The following is a 21,406-nucleotide window of genomic DNA, read 5'->3' on the forward strand; positions in this document are numbered from 1 at the left end:
GCTCTTAAATGTTTAAACTGGCAAAGCTTAAACGAGTTTAGCTTAAACACAGATATCAATGTGTCCTGTTCAGGTCTCAACTGTGCGCGCACGCTATCAGCACCCGGGTAATGACGGAATGACTGCTCATATTCCAGCATACGGCATTCGCATTGAACAAGAGCAGGGACGTCAAAAATAACAATGCTATAATAAAATATAATATTTCTAAATATATATTATTAATAATGTAACAACTTTAACTTTTATTTATTTATACTTTGAACTATTTGGGTACTCAGTTACACAAATCCTCACAATGTCCATCCCTTATTCAAACTGACTATGACTAACAGTGCAGTAGTGAACCAGAGTTCTACGAATTTTACAGATTGTGATGTATTTCAAAACCTTTGAGAACATACAGATGGAGAGGAATTTTGGCTGAAACTACACAACATGAGAGAGAACAGACCAACGGATGGTGCTACACTGGCTGTCGTAAATATCTAAAATAGAACACAGCAGCGAGCCCAATTGTCTGTCGGTGTATTAGAATCACTCAAAGATAATGGCCCTCATCTTTAAAGATGAACTGAACACCATGAAAAGAACGATGCCACAGACGCTCCTAAACTGTCAATCTCAAAGAATGCACAATGTAGGCCTATTAGAGTGCATCTTAAAACCAGAACTAAATACAATCCTTTTGATGCCAGGATGTTGCCATGTGGTTGCTAAGGTATTCTGAGGGGTTGCTAGGTAGACACTTTCTAACCAAGGTAAAAACATTTTTTAATCATCAAACATGCAAAGTCATAATTTCAACTGCTTACCTCTTCGTAATGAGATACCATTAATAACCATATTACAAACGGTACAGGACAAATTACATGTCAAATTACATGCACGCTTTTAGTTTGTTCAAATCTCTACTAACCTTAAGTATGTGCAGTAGTAATAGGGATGCAGTCATTTCAATATCGGCATCAATCAATCTGTGGTACTTCACAAGTTATCGAGTGTGCAGCAATCTGTTGAGAGCCCATTTAATGATTGACTTCACATAAAATATGACTGTTGTTCGCATCAGCAATTCTCAAGCCCAGCATGCTAAAGATGCAGATTGATTGCACAGTCAGAAAGGCTAATGTAGAGATGCAGAACTTCAGCAGACTAGTCTGAACTAAATACATATTATATTCACAAGTTCACACAGTTCAGTCCCACTTGCATTCAAATAACAGGTAGTTCTTAAACCAAATCTCAAACAGTGAATTTCCTATCAGAGCCATTTCTCTGCAAACACACCCATCTGTTTATTTAGGCTACACTTCACTTCCTCAGGTCCCCCAATGCACAAAAGCTGTTGTGCACAGGGTCTGATCTAGGCCACAATAAGTGGATGTAATAGTTTTTCATATGTGAATATTGAGCCTATCATTTTTAAAGAGAAACACCAAAATTGACCAAACATAATAAAAATGTCCCATTGCTGTAAATTCAGGGTGGAATCAGCAGGGACCTGGTGATACAACATTATATCAATATATACCATAATATTTAGCAATTCTTTATGTTTAGTGCATTCAAACTTACTTATATATGCAATATTTATATAATAATTTATATTTCAAATAAAAGCTGCTCATTTGAACATCTTGTTCATGAAGGAATAGTAATATATATATATATATATATATATATATATTTTTTTAATTTATATATTATGTGTTTATAATATTTATTTATTTGCACAATTCTTAATTATATTTATACTATGCACATGAATAGACAGGTTAATAAACCTAAACAAGGGAAATGTCAATCACTTAATTGCACTTGCAGACCGAATAACCATTAAACTTAATAACAAAATAAAAAAAACAATGTGCATGCAGAACATCTACTCAACAGATTCACTGACATCTAAAGAGGTTCCAGTGAAACCAATGCATGTGTCATATCAAAACATCACCAACTGCAAAGACACAAAAACACTCAAAAGAACGATACAAAAGAACGAAACAAAACACTATAAAACCACTGCATACCTGACCACACTTCTAAAAGCAAACTTGTCAATAATTGTCACATGTTTTAAAACTAAAAATACAGGTAAACACCCTATTGCTGGTGGTGCCTTCATTCTCCTGTCTATAGCATATTAGCACCCTGCAAGGCAACGTTAGGACCATAAAATTAGTACAGATAATGTTATTTCTCACCAATAACAATTCTCAGATGTTTCAATCTTGTCAGCACGTCCTTCTTGGGGTCCAGCACTTTCTGTGTCGATTTCCTGACATCTCCATGAGGTTTTTTAGAGAACATTCCGAGATGTTTTGAAGAGCTAATGATAATCTTCCGTTAATTCCCTCAAACATGGAAGGGCTTGTCAGATTTACGGCTCGAAAGGTGTTATGGGTTGTGAGGAAACTTGAGGAAATAGAGGTGAGGCGTGCATTTTTGCAGAGGAGGTCAAACAAAAGAAAAAGCAGCAAGCCCTCCTCTGTGTGTGTGTCTTGTGGACTACACACCTCTCTGAAAATCTGAAAACATGGCGGAGGACGCGATATGAAAAACACCTTAATCGAGGCCAGAGTCATTCAACGCTCAAACGTCATCCAAAGCACAATCACACATCAGGATCCACAGGACAGGAGAAATATTTCACATTCATAAAATGTGAATCTTTTTTTTTTTTTTGAGTAACAATAGATGATTGCACTTCATATCTGACAATAAAATGTATAAGACATTTCTAAACTGTTATAATGAGGTCTGTTTCTTATATATTTTTGCATTCATGTTTTCTTTAATGTTGTTATATTTGTTTTATTTTTTATGTATGCGTAATTGATATACCGTTTTCTATTTTTCATTGTATGTCTTGCTTTGTTCTCTTTTTATAATGTTTTTAAAACTTTAGAACAGTATTATGTAATTTTGAATATAAAATATACTTTACATTATTTTATGAAATAATGAATGTAACCTTTTTATTATTATTTTATTTATTTATTATTATTATTATTTTGTTGATTCATAAGGAAAAATTTGCAAGCAAGAAAAATGGATGAATGAATGAATGAAGCAATGAAAACACAATAAAACTTCAAGCTTTGCCTTCACTGTTCCGTTTTTTTTTATAGTTTTCTTCATCTGTTATACCTTTATTTTGTGTTACATATTCCTTTGATAATAAATTAATGAAAAGTAAAAAAAAAACTTGACAGAAAAAAATATAAAAGAAAGAGGGTTATTTAATAATTTTTGGAAATTGTGAATTATTGTTGCATTGTAAAATTGTCTGAAAATGAAATTGAGTGAACAACAACAACTCTGTTCCGAAATAAATGAAATAATAATAAAAGAGAATTTATAAACAACACAATCATTTCATCCAGTCGTCCATTGATTTATACAGCCTGTTTTTATAGTCGTAAACACGCTCGCCATAGGACGAGTGACGACGGGGAACTGTAGTTCTTTAGTCCACTAAGAACAATAGCACCCTAAATATCGGTGTCACAATAAGAACTACAAACCCCAGAGTGCTACAACAGCGCACATTACGCGCCAGTGTCCCTGCTTTTCAGTGGGTAGCATGCCTTAATAAAGTAAAACAGAAAGGTTTTTTTTTGTAAATATGATATATATGATATATATATATCATGGTTTCCACAAACTGTGATATTAAGCAGAACAAATGTTTTCAACACTAATAATAAAAATAAAATGATTTTTGAGAACCAAATCAGCATATTAGTATGATTTCTGAATGATCATATGACACTGAAGACTTGAGTAAGGACTGCTAATAATTCAGCTTTGCCCTCACAGAAATAATTTTTTTAATATATATTAAAATAGGAAGCTGTTATTTTAAATTATAATAATATTTCAGAATATTACTGCTTTTACTGTATTTTATTAAATAATTACAGCCTTGGTGAACATAAGATACTATTTTCAAAAACATTTAAAAATCTTACTAAGCTCAAACTTTTAAACTGTAGTGTATATTCAGCTCATTATTTTAATTTGTCCAAAATGAACAGGTAATGCCACCATAGTGTTGCTGACCCTTTTCCCCAAAAAATATATTATGAAAAATGTAGCTGACTAAAAATACAGATTTTCTGCCATGCATACAGTACAACATATTGAGGCAATAATGCAATTCTTCGAAATACCCATTGTTTTTACTCACCTCTTCTTTTGGAATACACCTTAAAAATAATTAGTCACATGATAACATAAACGCATAGTATTTGATGTTACACAAGTGTCACTATGAAACAATCACAGACACAATGACTTCAACAATCCTTTTTTACTGTGATGGAGGCAGTTTCCTTGCCATTCATAGCAAACATCACATAGTTTTCATTTTCAAAACAATCATCAGCGTAACACAATGGCACCAGGAAGCCAGATAACACCACAGAAAGCAATTCAGGAAACGGGGTCGTGATTGGACAGTAACGACTCCAGGGCAGGCCAACATCTCAAATAGACTCTTTAACCACAGTCACTGATCGTTCACTGAAGAATCTGCCATGTTACATAAACCATCCTCATGTCCAACACTCAGGAAGTCAGTGCAGCTTTAAAGCTAAACAACTCAGGAATCTGAGGCAACCGGCCAGAGATGGACTCCTTTCTCTGACTTCCTTGACAACTCCCAAAGGAAGTGCTGGTTTATTTCTGTTATTCTGTGACGTCCCACCCAGTCCTGAAGAACCATATCTTTGCTGTCACCCACCCAAAACATGAACTAATCTCCAGTGGCCACTGGCCAAGAAGCATTTTTTCCTTCATTGCATTATGAATGACAGACCATGAACTGGACAGTTCTTGTTGATATTGAGAGACAACAACTGCATTTACAGTTTTTCCTAAACTGTTTTTGCTTGATTCTCGAATGAGATTAGTTTGTTCACACCAGATTTTAATTGCACGTTTTGGCAAATGTGTGCAAAAGAGTAAATATAATTGTTTCCAATTTGCACAATGCCTAAATGCACATGGCTTGCGGATTAAAACTAATGAGTTGATTCTCAGTGAAACTGTCATACTCTTCGCAATGCCTCGATCATGTGAGCCATGATTTAATATATATATATATATATATATATATATATATATATACTATATATATATATGGTAGCATGCCTTAATAAAGTAAAACAGAAAGGTTTTTTTTTTGGTTACAAAATTATTAACAGGTAAAGCGATTTAATATGCAAGGGCCCCCCTTTTTGATTTAATCATATCTGGACGAAACGACAGCTGCCGGTCATTTGCAAGATTTGAACGTTTGCTAGCATGATACATCTAACGTTAGATGTTTATGTATCTGTTTTGTTTTTAGCAATAACATCAAGCTAACAAACACATCTGCTCACAAAAAAAGAAGAGTAATTTAAAGGTGAGAAGTAGTTCAGTAGATTTCTCGGTAGTCATAGTTTAAAAAAAACGGAATGCCAGCGCACTCGAGAGAAAAGAAGGAGAGCAACCATGAAGAGATGGAGGTGGATTTCGCAGAGCAAGAGGGGAGCAGCTCAGAAGATGAGGATACAGAGAGCTCTTCTGTCTCTGAAGATGGGGAAAGTTCAGGTGTGAATCAGACTTTTGATTTTCTCTATGTAGATATATAGGAACAGATAGATACATGTAAAAATGCAATACAACAAGAACCATGAATATTTGAAAATTGAAATAGAAAATATGCCGAAAATTGACTCACTTGACTTGAGAAATTTAGCATTAGGTCACTTGCGAACTATTGGATCCTCTGCAGTGAATGGGTGCCGTCAGAATGAAAGTCCAAACAGCTTCAAACTAAAGCGGAAAATAATAACATCACAAGTAATCCACACGACTCCAGTCCATCAATTAATGTCTTGTGAAGTGAAAAGCTGCATGTTTGTGAGATTTTATTTATTTATTATTAAATAGTCGCTTCTGGTCAAAGTATAAAAACATCACAATAATCCATAAGTAATGCATATTTCTCTTCTGATTCAGACAAGATGACTTTTGACAAGACATATGGATTACTTGTGGATTATTCTGATGTTTTTTATGTGCTGTTTGGACTCATTCTGACGGCACCCATTCACTGCAGAGGTTACATTGGTGAGCAAGTGATGCAATGCTAAATTTCTCCAAATATGTTCAGATGAATTAACAAACTCATCTACATCTTAGACGTCCTGAGGTTGAAGGAAAAACCCCCCGCAACACTAGGGCAACAAATCACATAACTAAAATAAAAGTGAAAACATAAAGTATCATAAACAAATCACAACAATATAACACAAATACATGACTAGAAAAAAACCAAACATAAAAATGCAAATGATACAATCAGCATCATTATTGCAGAAAAGGACAAATATCAAACTCTTCGTTAAGACCATTAGGTGATAATATGTTCAAAGTATAAATCCAATAGGCTTCACGTCTTAAAAGCAAATTGTTGATATCACCCCCTCTACAAGGTAATTTAATAGCTTCAATGCCAATATATTGTAAATCTTTCAAAATGTTGTACTACTGGACTTCTAGGGTCATGCAGCCTAATGGCACTTCGATGTTCGGCAATCTGCATTTTGAGTTGTCTGCTGATTTTTCCCACATAACAGAGTCCACATGGGCAGCGCAGCATATAAATAACATTAGAGGTCTTACAAGAAATCATTGTTAACAATAGTTGGGCACCGTCATTGAGGTTTTTGTTGCCCGACAGATGCACACTTTTTTTTTTTTTTTGTGAACTATTCATTTAAACAAATAAAGAAAGAAACAATCTGTTTATTTCAGAAATTGACGATGAGGATTGTGAAAGGAGAAGGATGGAATGCATAGACGAAATGACTAATCTAGAAAAACAGTTCACTGATCTCAAAGACCAGTATGTACCATCCTCTTGTTTGTATTCAATCTGTGCATGAATTCATGTTATTTACAAGTGCATACATTTTTTTTTTTTTTTTACATCGGTCACTAAGTGTGCATGCTTTCCTTAGGTTATATAAAGAGAGGCTGAGTCAAGTTGATGCCAAACTTCAGGAAGTGATGTCAGGAAAGGCACCAGAGTACCTGGAACCCCTTGCAAATCTTCAGGAGAACATGCAGATTAGAACTAAAGTTGCAGGTCGGTCTGATGTCCAAACTGAACATGGTGATTATTGTTCTTTGAAACTGCATTTTGGTGCATTATTGAAACAATACATTCATGCATAGGTATCTACAGAGAATTGTGCTTGGAATCAGTGAAGAATAAATACGACTGTGAAACCCAAGCAGCGTTCCAGCACTGGGAGGTGAGTTTTACAGATGTAATCCGCTATTACCTAAACAATGGTGCATGTCTGAAATGTCTTGCTGAGTCATCATAACAGAGCCATACAGGAGTATTATTATTGTTTGATCTAACAGCGCTAAAAGCCTGCCAGTTACCACATTAAAAGCATGCATCTATTTAAACAAACTTTCAAAATGAAATACAATTCCAATTTGGCTCATTTGATCTCTTCTAGAGTGAAAAACTGTTATTATTTGATACGGTTCAAAGTGAACTAGAGGAGAAGATCAGACGTTTGGAGGAAGACCGTCACAGCATAGATATTACCTCAGGTATTGGAATTGTGAATACGGTCACAAATAATATCGTTTTTTTGTGTTATTTATACAATCTTTGTCATATTTCCCCTACAGAGCTCTGGAACGATGAGTTACAATCAAGAAAAAATAAGAAGAAAGATCCCTTCAGTCCAGACAAAAAGAAAAAGCCTGTCGTTGTGTCAGATATCCTTTACTACAACCAATTGTACACACCTATAATCAATCTATCCAGAATTTGCTGGATCATTTGTGAGTTTCTTAACATGTGCACGCCCATATATAGTTTACATGCTGCAAGACCTGGATATACTGGAAGATTGGACTGCTATTAGAAAGGTTAGACTGTCAAAAACAGAACTCTTTTTTTTATATGAAACCATTTTTATTGTGAAGCAAATTATGTATTTTGTTAATATCTTGTAGGCCATGGCAACATTAGGACCTCACAGAGTAAAGACTGATGGTGAGATCATATTTAATACTGTATTTAATTTTCATAACAACAACTGGTTAAATTATACACTACAGTTTAAAAGTTTATGGACATAGTAAAAAAAACTTGTAGAATTTCCCTTTTACTATAGTGACCTTGAACAAATACGTCTGTTCTTAGTCTCTTTTGCTCTGGGCAACTTCCTGGAGTTTTGGTGCATAATGACTCCATCTAACTCCTAAGTGGTAACCTATTAACAAATTCCAGTTAAATATAGACACATCATCATGTTTGTATAGTTACAGCAGTTAAATTGGCTTATCCTATAGGTGCTTTATTATGTAATGTTTAAGTTGTTTTTTGTTACGTTAGTAACTGTAGAACTTGTATAATTTGTTGTAGTCTCTTCAAAGAGTGACAGACACCAGCACAATGCCCGCTCAGAGGACGTACGCTTGTTTTACGACGGGGAATGTTACAGCCGTGGACAAGCCATATGTATCGACAAGAAAGACGAGTATCCTATGAGGTGAGGGATCCTGAATTACCAAGCTCATATTGATTATTTTGCAGCACTTTTGAGAGTTATTTTTCTCCTGTCTTCTGTTTCAAACAGCGCGTTAATAACTACAGTCAATCATGATGAAGTCTGGTTTAAGCGAGTCGATGGGAACAAGTCAAAACTCTACATCTCACAGCTTCAGAAAGGCAAATACACCATAAAACATGCCTGATCTACCTGAGATCTGATTAGATGTCAGGATGGCAGTCTGTCATGTTTAATAGTGCCATTTTATGTACAGTATATCATGATTTAAATACCTTTTTGATGTTTAAAAACATATGTTGGTGTATTATCTGTCATTTGAAATGTGAGGAAAGTTTATGTTATTTTATTGTATATTCAGTGCAATACCATTAATAAGATTATTGCACCAAACAGGTCAAAAATGTAGTATAATTACTACCATGAAATGTGGGACTTTTGTATTTCGATGACTGGGCTCATTTTCCATTTTAGTTCTGCTCAGTGGTGTTTGAACCCAATTCTAATGAGTAGTGATTTCTAATGCCATGTCTGGCTACCAAATGGTTTCCTACTTTTTTACATTTCTGCCTCATCACTGTGTTCCGATACAAATGATATGCCACAATTTGCATTTGCCATTCTTGGTGGCTTTTTTTTCTAACAGTGTAATGAAATGGTCTTGCTTGTGCGGCATCTTATATGAAATAAAGCTATTTGAAGTATTTTTAGGAGTGAAAAAACAAGACGACGTTATCACACCTTTTCAGAGTCTCAGCTCTTCAAACAGCTGTTTTCTGTTCAAGATGTGATCTTGCTGCTCTATTTACAGTCTAAACAAGCCACAAATGTGGTGAATACTTTATATAATTCATTGTAATGGGCATTTCAGTTCTGGTCATTGGTTCAGTGTTGTCATGTGGGGTTATAGCACCACCCTTTGGTTTCATTGTTGTACTGTTCCTGTTGTTTTTTTATGCCTTTTTTCTTGATTTATCCATACTTTTGAAAATTCTGTGCTGAATGTTGTTTTTTTCCAGTTATGAATTTACATTGAACAGACTTTCAAATACAGCATATTGATATCATAGAGCTTTGTTGTCCTTTATGAGTGACACAATTCCATATGTCTAATTAGAATAGAAATATCATGGGTTTAAAAAATTTTTAATTTTGTAATGGAAAGTTGTGTGTTTTAATCTTTAATCTTTGCAAAACTAATTTAGTTAGTGGAATGATAGTAGTATAATTTACTCATGTTTGCCAGAGAATTAAAAATCGTTCACCCCAAAATGAAAATGTACTCACCCTCAGGCCATCCACGGTAAAGATGGGTTTGTTTCTTCATCAGAACAGATTTGGAGAAATTCAGCATTACATCACTTGCTCACCAATGAATCCTCTGCAGTGAATGGGTGCCGTCAGAATGAGAGTCCAAACAGCTGATTAAAAACACCACAACAATCCACAATAAATTAAATTAACATTATTTAAAACAAATCATTTAAATCATTGATATATCCTGAGTTGTGTTCTCATGCACCACACTGTTTTCTGCTATTTGCTAGTCTTAATATCAATAATCACGATTACACAAACTGTAGGTTGACAGATAGGTGTACTTTATTCATCCTGAAGGGAACATTCAGATACAATTAACTTGATGATGCTGTAATTTTAATACAATGCAATCTTTATACTGTGGCCAAATGTTGCAGCATAAAAATAATTTAGTGATGTAGAACATTGAGGAACACATATTTTACAAATGCTGCATTAGAGTAAAAGCCACTCATGACTGCTTTTGGGTAATATGTTATAATTCTGAATGTAAAATTCAGATGCTTGTTATTAATACATTCCCATTAATGTGCATATATTCATTTACTGAGAGAAACACTAGGTTAAAAGGATAGTTCACACAAAAATGAAAAAATTGGTTACCCACATTCTTCAATATCTGCTTTTGTCTGCAGCAGAAGAAAAATTCAAGCAAGTTTGGAACAACTTGGGTGGGTAAATGAAAACAGAATTGTAATTTTTGGATAAACTATCCCTTTAAACAGACCACCAAAGATAACATTCAAGTGTGTAAGTAATAGACGGATACATAGACATGACCATGAAGAACAATAGATTTAGATCTCAAAAACTGCATGAAAATACATAGCCCTTCACTAAAATGCTTTTTGAGTTATGCACTTTTATGGTCAGAAAACATGCAGCACGTATACATGTGTAAAAGCAAATGTACTGCATTAAAACAGAATTTTGTGTTACAAATATAAATATCCACTGGCATGCATTTCATGGACAGTATTCGACAAAGACTCGTGCAGCCTTTGTTGTCAGAAAAGAAAAGGAAAAAAAGGTATCAGCAAATATTCTTTAACGGAAGTTTTGAGATCACAGTTCAATCAAAATACTGTTAAACAGATAAAACCTCATTGATGCCCAAAACAATGTTCCAATCAAATAATAACAGACATGAAAAAGGGAACAAAGGTGTGTTCAAACTCTAATGCTTTAAAATAAATGCTAAGCAATAGCACATACTTTTAAAGGTACAGGACGTACAATATGTTAGTTATTTGTTATACTAGCCTCTCTGAAGGACAGACCTTCTATAAACAGATGTGGCATTAGTGTACATAAATCATTCTCCAGTGTAAATGTCCTCATAAAGCTGAGTCTGCACTATATTTCGGTTTATAAAATCTTTGCAAAAGAAAGAGTGATGCAAGGTCCATACAGTGCTGTCTGTACTGTCACATGATGAGCAGCAGGGCTGGGGTTTCTGAGCGTCATTCTACCGAGTTGTGAAGCACTCTTGACCATTTTTCCATTCCCGTCTTGCCATTTACACAAGCAGTCCCAGCTGAACCCGCTCTACGGCAAGCCCAATGCAGAGGACAGGTGCAGCAAGCCTCTTGACTGTTCACGCACATTTCTTCTTGGTTGCAGTGAAACGCTCCATGTACTGAAGAAAACAAAGATTAAAGCAAGTCATTATATGACTATGCAAGAAAGAAAAAGTGTAAAAAATGTAGATTGGCATTAGATTCCTAAATCGCGTTTAAGGCTATTTATATAACGTATGCTACGGGTCAAACGTTTAGGATTACTTTCATGTTTTGAAATGTGATCTTGCTCACCAAGGCTGCATTTATTTGATTACAAATACAGCAAAAACAGTAATATCGTGAAATATTTTTACAATTTAAAATAGCTGTTTTCTATTGTTAAATTCTAAAAATGTAATTTATTCCTGTGATGCAAAGCAGTCTTTAGTGTCACATGATCTTTCAGAAATCATTCTAATATGTTGATTTGGTGCTCAAGAAACATTTCTTTTTATTATCAGTGTTGAAAACATTTTTCTGCTTACTATTTTTGTGGAAACTGTGATAGACTACCATTCAAAAGATAGTGTTAGCATAAATGATCTGCTCATTTTGGGAAATTAAACCGGTACTTATAACATGATTTTCATAAAATCTTTTAATGTGTAAAATCAAACTCTTAAAGCTTTCAACTGATGTCAATGAAAATAAGCAGATTTGATTTTGAACAGAAGATATAAACAGATTTACCTGGTTATAAGATTGAAATTTCAGTCATATGTGAGTCAAATAAGAGAGGTCGGATTGAATTTGATATTTGTAAAGCCACTTGGCCCTGTTTACACCTGGAAGTAAGATCTGTTTTAGGCAAACTAATAACAGGTGGACTAACTAACTAGAGGTTTAAACTGGGTTCAAAATGTTTTGAGATTTAATCGATCAAACTACATTCAGAATCAACAACACACAAAACTACATCACATCAGCAGTGTAAACACTAATTTGTCTTGAAAATCATGCTTGAAACAGTAAAATGTTCTTAGATTAATACAGGATTATATTTGGGGGAAATTATATTTGAGGGTTTTTTGTTTCTTGTGCCACACAAGAATAAATCTGAGTTGAACTGTGAATTTCTCAATTCAGAGCTAGTATTATCTCTTCCTTTCCCTGCTTCTAGATTTTGGGGGATTTGACTTTGTTTCAAAAACAAATAATTAGACCACTTTTGTTTTACATTCAAACTTAAACTGTGGTATTTTCCATCTTGGAAAAACATGTGATATTTATAGAAGAGGATGAGACACACAAAATTGACTGTTAAAGGGATAGTTCACCCAAAAATGAAAATTTGATGTTTATCTGCTTACCCCCAGGGCATCCAAGATGTAGGTGACTTTGTTTCTTCAGTAGAACACAAACAAAGATTTTTAACTCAAACCGTTGCAGCCTGTCAGTCATATAACGTAAGTGAATGGGAATCACGGCTTTGAGAGTAAAAAAAAAACATACACAAACAAAACCAAATCAAAGCCTGCGGCTCGTGACGATACATTGAGGTCTTAAGACACGAAACGATCGGCCTGTGCAAGAAACTGAACCGTATTTATATCATTTTTTTACCTCTGATCCACCGCAATGTCCAACTGTCCTGAGCGCGTTCACAACATCCAATGAGTGACGTATATGCGTGACCGATCGCTTCCGCTCATGTGTCTACCATGCCAGAGCACGTACACGCATCACGCGCCGGATGATGTACATTGCGGTGTATAAGAGGTAAGTGACTTTGTTTCTTCAGTAGAACACAAACTGAGATTTTTAACTCAAACCGTTGCAGTCTGTCAGTCTTATAATGGAAGTGAATTGGAATCATGGCTTTGAGAGTTAAAAAAACATACACAAACAAAAGCAAATTAAACCCTTCGGCTCGTGATGATACATTGATGTGAAAAGACACAAAACGATCTGTCTGTGCAAGAAACTGAACAGTATTTATATCGTTTTTTACCTCTGATTCACCACAATGTCCGAACTGTCCTGAGTGCATTCGCATCTTCTTCTTCTTGCTTTACGGCGGATCGCAGACTTATAAGTGCATTACCGCCACCTATCTCTCAAATGGACCATTGACACTCTATCTACAATCTCAATTAGGAGTGTAATGTTAGTGTTAATTTGGTTTTGTTTGTGTATGTTTTTTTGACTCTCAAAGCCGTGATTCCCATTCCCTTCCATTATATGACTGACAGGCTGCAAAGGTTTGAGTTAAAAATCTTCGTTTGTGTTCTACTGAAGAAACAAAGTCACCTGCATCTTGGATGCCCTGGGGGTAAGCAGATAAACATCAAATTTTCATTTTGGGGGAACTATCCCTTTAATACTGGACATGGAATATAACCTGAAAAACAAAACTTTTTTTTCTTATGTCTTCTTATAAAATACATAAGATTTAAAGATATAATAGTAGGCTAAACTGACACAAAATTACCTTATCATATCCTTCTAGGTCACGCATCTTTTTAACTGCAAACAGGTTGCCCTCCACGGACAGCAGGGACACCTGGGAGTCTGAGAGGATGGAGAAGGGGATAGCGGAGAGCTCCAGACAGTTCTCCTCCAGCCGTAAGACCTTCAGTCTGGGAGCACGGGACACCTCTGGAGACACTGTTGAAATCTGAAACAGAACAAACACAGCACAAAAAGTCACCCTGACACTCCTTTATCATGACATGAATGCAACAAACTAAAAAAACTCACCTGGTTCTGATTGAGGTTGATTTCAATGGCTTGCAGTTCGGCCACTTCTGCAGGAACCACCTGGATCTTATTCTTGGACAGGTCCAGAACATCGAGCTGGCGAAGGGTGCCGAGTCCACTAGGAAACTCCTTGAAGTGATTCCCAGACAGGGTCAAGGTGCGCAAGGACTTCAGCTGACCCACCGATGAAGGAAGCTGCTTCAACTGGTTCCCATTTAAAATAAGAGTCTCCAGCTTCTTGAGTTTCCCGATGTCATTTGGTAGACTGGCTACACACATAAAACAAAAAAAATCATACATTAATGGAGTGCTTAAGAGTTCATATCACAGAATACAGGCTCCTCTGCAATAAAATGATTGACTATGTAGATACTACAGTAAGAAATGTTTAATGTGCAGCAAATCAGCATATTAGAATGATTTCTGAAGGAGCTGAGGGCTAGAGTAATGAGTGCTGAAAATTCAGCTTTGCATTAAAAGAATAAATTACATTTTAAATTATATTTAAATAAGAAAGTGTTATTTTAATTGTAATAATATGTCACAATATTACTGTTTTTACTCTATTTTTGATCAAATACTCACAGCCTTGATGAGCAAAGAGAACATTTTTAAAAACATTAACAATCTTAATTATTCCACATTTTTGGAATATATATTATTTATTATATATATATATATATATATATATAAAATATTTTGAAATATATTATAATCACACATTTTTAATTCTACACACACACATATATATATATATATATCGCTCTCTCAAGTCTATTCAATGTTCATCAGTTCAATGGGGGATTACTCATTTCACATGCAAAGATGTTAGCCAATCACAACAGAGGTAATTTACATACAAAAGTCTTAAATGTACAGAAGCAAAATTAGCCTATTTAATTCTAAGGGACAAAAGAGTGTGAAAAATACCATAAAACTATGTTTTGATTGCAAAAAAAACAATACAAAAAAATACAAATAAAAGGTTAGAATGATAAGTTTGTAAGATGGCCATATTTAGCTATTTGTCAACACTTACTCAGTTTATTGCTGCTTATGGTAAGACTCTTGATTTGCTGGAAGCCTCCTACGAATGCTGGAAGCACCTCAATTTTGTTGTTGGACAGATCAACTGTCCGCAGGTTTCCGGTGAGTTTCTGCAGCTCCTCTGGGAACTACATAATCAAAGACACGTGAGCTGTCAATAATCCATGAGGACATCGCTGCTAAGTGCATTTGTGTGGTGAATATGATTACGACAAGCCTATTAGCACCTCTGTCAAACCCTTTCCGGTCAGCTGAAAGACTCCAGTCTTCTGAGATGTTTCCAAATGAGCTTTGAGCGCACTGTTCCCCATTTACAGGATATGGATTCTGCCGAATTTGATATCAGGAAATCCACTGGAAGACTAAAATAAAGTTAGATAAAAAATAAAGTTAGCTAGACCCTTAAATGAACCAAGGTTATTGTATAGTGACCATTATTTAAAGGGATAGTTCACCCAAAAATAAAAATGTGGTTAATTACTCACCCAAGCTGTTCCAAACCGATATGATTTTCTTTCTTTTGTTGAACACAAAAGAAGATATTTTGAAAAATGCTGGTAACCAAACAGTTGCTGGTAGCTGTTGAAACAACATGAGGGTGAGTAAATGATGACAGATTCTTCATTTTTGGGTGAACTCTCACTTAAACTCTTACCGTGGTTAGATTAATACAAAGATGGTTTCTATAAAATATAATAGAATGTGTTATGAAAAACAGCAGCTTAAACACGCTTTAACCCTAAGAGTTGTGATACACATTTATTAGATTCATTCACTGACTCAAATTATTTATTTATTTATCATTCACAAATTATTTAGTAAAAACCTACTTGAACATTTAAGCTAAAATATTATAGTTAAAATAGTTGTTACTATAGTACAAGCATAGTAAACAATACAATCCACATGGCAATTACGTAATTTCTGAGCTGAAAAAACACATATAACATTGAATAATCTTTCAGCACTTCAGCGCAAAGTCTAATTAGCAACGAGCTGTCAAAAATCTGAATATGCGCGACTAAAAACCACGCAAAACACTCGGCCAAACATTGCATATTATTTCACAGTAACATTTACCTTAGCCAGCTAGCTCGACTAGCTATCTCTAACGTTAAATCCACAGTTTGACAATGTGTACAGCAGGAGAAGTTTACAGAATCACACCGGCGGCTTCAGCAAAAGAACATTCATTAAGCGCTTAATTAATGTGTTAAAAAAAAGTAATTAAATGTTATCGGATGGTGATCCAGGTAACTTTGTCCATCCCCAGGTTGATGTTTGTTTATGTAGAAACAGACATAATTAAGGCTCCTGCGTGTAATTGCACCTCTCGTCCGCTGGCCGGCGGTAATAGACAATGTATATTCCGTTTCTTATTCTGTATGTCGCCACTTAGTGGCTTGGCTGTGAAAGGGCTTCATTTTACCGTCACTCAGTTACAGCCTGTGACTTCTAAATTAAAATGAAATAAATTAAATCCCTTATAAAAACTCTCCCGTTATTACCACCAGAGTTCCACATTATAGTCCACACCAGCTTGCATCTTATTCACTGCACTGTTCATAAACAAGACTGCAGTGTTGCAAATTTAGACTAAATTGAGCTGCCAGACTGTTTTTAATTAGCTACTTTTGGTTGATTTTATGTTTGATGATATTTCAAAAAGCAAACTAAAAAAATCTAACTATCAAACTTATTTAACAGGACTCACAATATACAAAAAAACAACAACAATGTGGGATTTGTGCATTATATATTTAAAAATTATATGGCACTAAATTATGGGAAATGCCTCAGCTAAAAAAAATCTAACTATCAAACTTATCTAACAGGACTCACAATAGAAAAAAACAACAACAATGTGGGATTTGTGCATTATATATTTAAAAATTATATGGCACTAAATTATGGGAAATGCCTCAGCTGAAGCATTTAGAATAGCTTTGATTTAGTTATGTTCTATTTGGATGACAGTGGTGGCAAGATGATTTGTTGTAGTAACAATAACTATTATTGTCTATGACAGACACTATGTTACCATGGTGAATGTTTGTAGTGGCTGCTCAGTGTGAGTGCCAGAGACCACATCCACGTCCTGACATGTATGTGGTAAAAGATGCAGTTGTTGCTATTTAGTTACTTTATTATATAATGACTACCCACCTTACTTTTCAACGCGGAAGTAAGCCGTTTTGTACAACTAAATATAGCTGGAAGCGGATGAGACCGGAAGCCAGACACATTAAATTTACAAATGGCTGCGCTCGCTCTTACGGGAAAAATATGGTGGATACTTTCTCTCTTCTACTGAGGCATTGGTAAAGTCTCATTAGAAATGTGTAAAAATTGCAAGTAGGGATAACTGCAGGCTGGAGCAGTGGGCGTGGTGAAAGATTAGGGTGTGCTGAAAGGTCGGGGGCATGGATAAAAGTACCGGTATTTCTAATTGGTTAGGGTTAGGGTTAGTTTCTGTTGTAGCATTCACCTTTCGGCACGCCACCTTTTGCCTGCAGCTACCTGTACCTTTAAGGGTTGTCACAGGGACGATTTTATACCTTATTTACCCTGAAATGGTTTATAGTAGTACTTTATAAGATACTAATATGCAGCTTTTATCAGAGGTGTAAAGAGTACCTAAAAACCATACTTGAGTAAAAGTACAGATACCTTACAGTGAAAATTACTCCACTACACGTTACAAGTCACCAATTCCAAAACAACTTTATGCATATACAGGGCCGTTTCTAGCCAATTTGACGCCCTAGGCGAAATCCCTATTGCCCCACTCCCCCAAATTATATATATATATATATTATATATAAAATTCTGTCAAGATTCTCTGAAAGTTATGAATAAACGTTCTTTCAGAACAACCTATTTGGTCTTTAACAATTTTCTCAAAATGTAGCACGAAAACATTTATGCATCTTTCATGGAACATTCATTTTCCTGAAATGTTTTAGTTGGATGCTCGTCTAATGTTTTAAAAAAAAATGTAAACATTTTTTTAAACTTGTTTCAGAACGTTGAGAGAAAATTCAAAAATAGCATTCCCATAATGTTAACAAAACTATAAAATGAAATGTTCCCTTAATGTCCGCATAACCAAAAAAAAAAAACCTTTTACACATTTAGAGAATGTTCAGAAGCATATTTATAACTTAAAGGAAACATTAGCAGAATATTCTTAGAACATATTTTATTGGGCAATGTTTTTTTATTGACGTCTTTATTTTGTGTTTTTTCACCAAAACCAATTACTATTTAAACATTTTAGGACAAAAGTTTGAGATAACTATAAATCAAAAGTTAAGATAACTACATCAAGACATCGGTTTGGTTATGGAGAGTGCACAATAAAGATTAGTGATCGATAAGTGTTATGCTTCATAAAATGTATTGTTAACTGGACAAATAAAACTCAAAAAATCAAAACATGTTTAAATATTTTATTAATACTCAATACATAAGTATAATAACTGTCTACTAACTAAATAAATGCAAATATTTAATAAAAATTTAATTCTGGAACTATTTTGTTTGCAAAATAACTTAAAATCAGTTAAAGGTCTCAGCTTCATTGGAACAAATAAATAAGTTCATTCTAACATGGAAACATATAAGTAATTTTAGGAGGTTTTGGCCCACACACATGTACAGCCCACTATGACTCTCTCAAAAGTCGCCCTGAAACACTTCCTGTCCTCCTTATCCTGTTTCAGCACCAGGATGTCCTGATAAATAGGCAAAGAGTTCAGTCTCGTATCCATGCCACTGGGAAAGGTGCAATATTCTGAATTGCACTGGGCTTCAAAGTTGACCTGTGGTATTCTGTGTGGTGAAATCTTTGGTCTGAAAGTAAAGAAAACAAGAAGCTTATTTCTCTGAGACAAAACCCACAGAACTAACCAATACCTGCTTTACTTGATGTTTCACACTGACGTCACATGGCCTGCTGTATCTTAAAAATGCTTACATAGTAGCCATGACAGCTAGCTTAATGTTAACCTCCCAAACATAGCAATAAATCTGATTCCTGATACATCATCAAACTTTGCGTTAGTCATGAATTGTAGATTATTTTCATTGACATTAAGCACTAAGCAGAAATCAACATCATTCTACCTCTGTAACTCCAAATCTTTGTACTTTTTGATTCACTTTTTGATTCACTTCAGAGATTGGTGAATGTATCATTTGTTTCTGTGTCTTTGCAACTCACATCCAGGTCCATGCAGATAGTGAGCGGTTGTGGATGTTGCCATTTCCCTCCGCATCTGTATCCGGAGAGGCAGAAAAGTCACTGGAAATCATCAAACTAGTGTCACATAGTCTTTTCTGCCCTTGTTTTGCAAATGTGAGGTTCGCCAGTGCACAGCCTAGCAAAACCTGAAAGAAAGATCATAATCTGTTATTATATTTCACTAAAATCAAACCATTTCTGAGCGGAGGCGTCTTTTCGTCACAACATAGTACATTTAAACTTAATCTAAAAAGTTTACTCTTTAGGAAAGCAAGCAAATCGTGTTAGCATACCTATTAGCATCGCTAACAGAGTTAAACTACTGCAAACTATCTTTGAACGTTTCGGTCATCTCACCATGTATTTAGCGTCAAAGAAGCTCAGAAACATCTTTAATGCCCTCTGCTTATTCTCTTGCAGTGTGAAAATGTTTCTCGTTCACCTCATCTATTTATGCAATGCTTTATCGTGATTGCATAGATAATATGACCTACCTCTGACCTGGATTCCCTCATCAGATCAATTGATAGGTGATTGGCGCTATGTTTAGATCTACATTTTTCCTCTCATTGCCAGTAATCTGACCTACGGATTAAAGATCAGGCTATGTGGCATTGTTGCAGATCCATTTGACCGAATTTTGGTTGGAAAAAAAAAGATGAATCATAATAATCAGGCTCTTTGGGTGAGTTATCAAGATTTTGGATCCTATTCAATCTTTTAGTCACATTTCGAAAACTCTGTTTGGTCGTGTCTTGTCTGATTAGGTTTTACGCCTGGAGAATCATTTAGAAACTTTTATTAAACACACCTTGCATTAATTTCATGCCAGTTTAATATGTTGAAAAAAAAAGAAACTGCTAGTAGATGTCACAACTAAATACTAAGAAATTAATACGTTGAATACAGTAACACAACACACTATATATAGCGGGAAATTGAGCATGAAGTAGAAAGACTGAAATAGTATTTTCTTGTAAAAAGTACAATAGTTTGAATTAAAAAAAAAAAAATTTAACAGTGACACTCTTGCAAGATAATCTTAAATGAAGAATTAATGTTTTTATTTGTGAGAATTTTCATTCATCATGGTCATGGTATAATGTGTGGTATAATTTAATGAATAGCAACTGGTCTTCGTTGTGTTGATGAAGGCTACAGTCATCCTAATGTGCCAAATAAATGTATATATTTCCCTATTAAAAATGAACATGCATTTCCTGCTTTCTAACTTATTGACAAAGCAAAAAAGACTATATATATTACACAAAAGACAGTATATATTACACTTTGGATGCTTGTATTCTACCATGGTTGGTTGGTTTGCGCCCACTAGACAGCTAAGTCAGGAAGACCACCTTGGTGAACCAACTTCACCAGAAACACTTTGTTGGTTGTTATTTAAAGGGATAGTTCACCCAAAGATGAAAATTCTGTCATCATTTACTCACCCTCATGTTGTTTATAACCTGTATAACTTTCTTTTGTGGAACTAAAAAAGATGAAGGCTACAGTCATCCTAATGTGCCAAATAAATGTATATATTTTCCTATTAAAAATGAACATGCAGTTCCTGCTTTCTAACTTATTGACAAAGCACAAAAGACTATATATATTACACAAAAGACAGTATATATTACACTTTGGATGCTTGTATTCTACCATGGTTGGTTGGTTTGCACCCACTAGACAGCTAAGTCAGGAAGACCACCTTGGTGAACCAACTTCACCAGAAACACTTTGTTGGTTGTTATTTAAAGGGATAGTTCACCCAAAGATGAAAATTCTGTCATCATTTACTCACCCTCATGTTGTTTATAACCTGTATAACTTTCTTTTGTGGAACTAAAAAAGAAGGTATTTTGAAGAATGTTGGTAACCAAACTGTTTTGGTTACCATTGGCTTCTATTGTATGAAAAAAAAAAATACTGAG

The 21,406-nt window shown here is 34.8% G+C and overlaps 3 protein-coding genes across 9 annotated transcripts in view; 1 reads left to right on the forward strand and 2 right to left on the reverse strand.

Annotated features, from left to right (window-relative positions):
* The window catches only part of ralgapa1 (Ral GTPase activating protein catalytic subunit alpha 1), an 86,035-nt gene extending 83,429 nt beyond the window's left edge, over positions 1-2,606 (reverse strand). For 4 of the 5 annotated variants that reach the window (XM_016534738.1, XM_016534728.1, XM_016534762.1 and 1 more), the window contains exon 1: positions 2,208-2,606. In XM_016534738.1, coding sequence (XP_016390224.1) covers positions 2,208-2,313 — 106 coding nt within the window. In that variant the 5' untranslated portion in view covers positions 2,314-2,606. The remainder of the gene's footprint in view (positions 1-2,207) is intronic. The other variant, XM_016534753.1, reaches the window with a different exon arrangement.
* Positions 2,607-3,566: 960 nt separating this feature from the next.
* brms1la (BRMS1 like transcriptional repressor a) lies at positions 3,567-9,646 on the forward strand. Of its 2 annotated transcripts, XM_016535363.1 has the most exons (11): positions 3,567-3,615; positions 5,183-5,604; positions 6,814-6,904; positions 7,020-7,147; positions 7,237-7,316; positions 7,533-7,629; positions 7,711-7,800; positions 7,889-7,953; positions 8,041-8,080; positions 8,453-8,579; positions 8,667-9,646. In XM_016535363.1, the coding sequence occupies exons 2-11, from the start codon at positions 5,469-5,471 to the stop codon at positions 8,782-8,784; spliced, it is 972 nt and encodes a 323-aa protein (XP_016390849.1). In that variant the 5' UTR covers positions 3,567-3,615; positions 5,183-5,468; the 3' UTR covers positions 8,785-9,646. The 2 variants fall into 2 exon arrangements, with proteins under 2 accessions (XP_016390849.1, XP_016390841.1); XM_016535355.1 differs by lacking the exon at positions 3,567-3,615 and having other exon boundaries at positions 5,157-5,604.
* Positions 9,647-11,419: 1,773 nt separating this feature from the next.
* Positions 11,420-16,589, reverse strand: lrrc57 (leucine rich repeat containing 57). 2 transcript variants are annotated; one of them, XM_016534782.1, is made up of 6 exons: positions 16,307-16,589; positions 15,454-15,588; positions 15,219-15,354; positions 14,180-14,448; positions 13,911-14,096; positions 11,420-11,556 (listed from the first exon to the last, which is right to left on the reverse strand). In XM_016534782.1, the coding sequence occupies exons 2-6, from the start codon at positions 15,535-15,537 to the stop codon at positions 11,515-11,517; spliced, it is 717 nt and encodes a 238-aa protein (XP_016390268.1). In that variant the 5' UTR covers positions 15,538-15,588; positions 16,307-16,589; the 3' UTR covers positions 11,420-11,514. The 2 variants fall into 2 exon arrangements, with proteins under 2 accessions (XP_016390268.1, XP_016390277.1); XM_016534791.1 differs by lacking the exon at positions 16,307-16,589 and adding an exon at positions 15,712-15,746.
* Between the last annotated feature and the right edge of the window lie 4,817 nt (positions 16,590-21,406).

This window comes from Sinocyclocheilus rhinocerous, unplaced genomic scaffold (assembly GCF_001515625.1).
Source record: "Sinocyclocheilus rhinocerous isolate Xijiao unplaced genomic scaffold, SAMN03320098_v1.1 scaffold1004, whole genome shotgun sequence".
Classification (NCBI taxonomy): domain Eukaryota; kingdom Metazoa; phylum Chordata; class Actinopteri; order Cypriniformes; family Cyprinidae; genus Sinocyclocheilus; species Sinocyclocheilus rhinocerous.

Bases quoted from the DNA above. Each gene is read 5' to 3' on its own strand.
- brms1la (XM_016535363.1), top strand. From the start codon at position 5,469: ATGCCAGCGCACTCGAGAGAAAAGAAGGAGAGCAACCATGAAGAGATG. The intron at 7,317-7,532 runs GTGAGTTTTACA...GATCTCTTCTAG, and splicing joins CAGCGTTCCAGCACTGGGAG to AGTGAAAAACTGTTATTATT. The intron at 8,580-8,666 runs GTGAGGGATCCT...TGTTTCAAACAG, and splicing joins AAAGACGAGTATCCTATGAG to CGCGTTAATAACTACAGTCA.
- lrrc57 (XM_016534782.1), bottom strand. From the start codon at position 15,537: ATGGGGAACAGTGCGCTCAAAGCTCATTTGGAAACATCTCAGAAGACT. The intron at 15,355-15,453 runs GTGCTAATAGGC...TTGATTATGTAG, and splicing joins CCGGAAAGGGTTTGACAGAG to TTCCCAGAGGAGCTGCAGAA. The intron at 11,557-13,910 runs GTAATTTTGTGT...TGTTTTCTTCAG, and splicing joins ACCTAGAAGGATATGATAAG to TACATGGAGCGTTTCACTGC.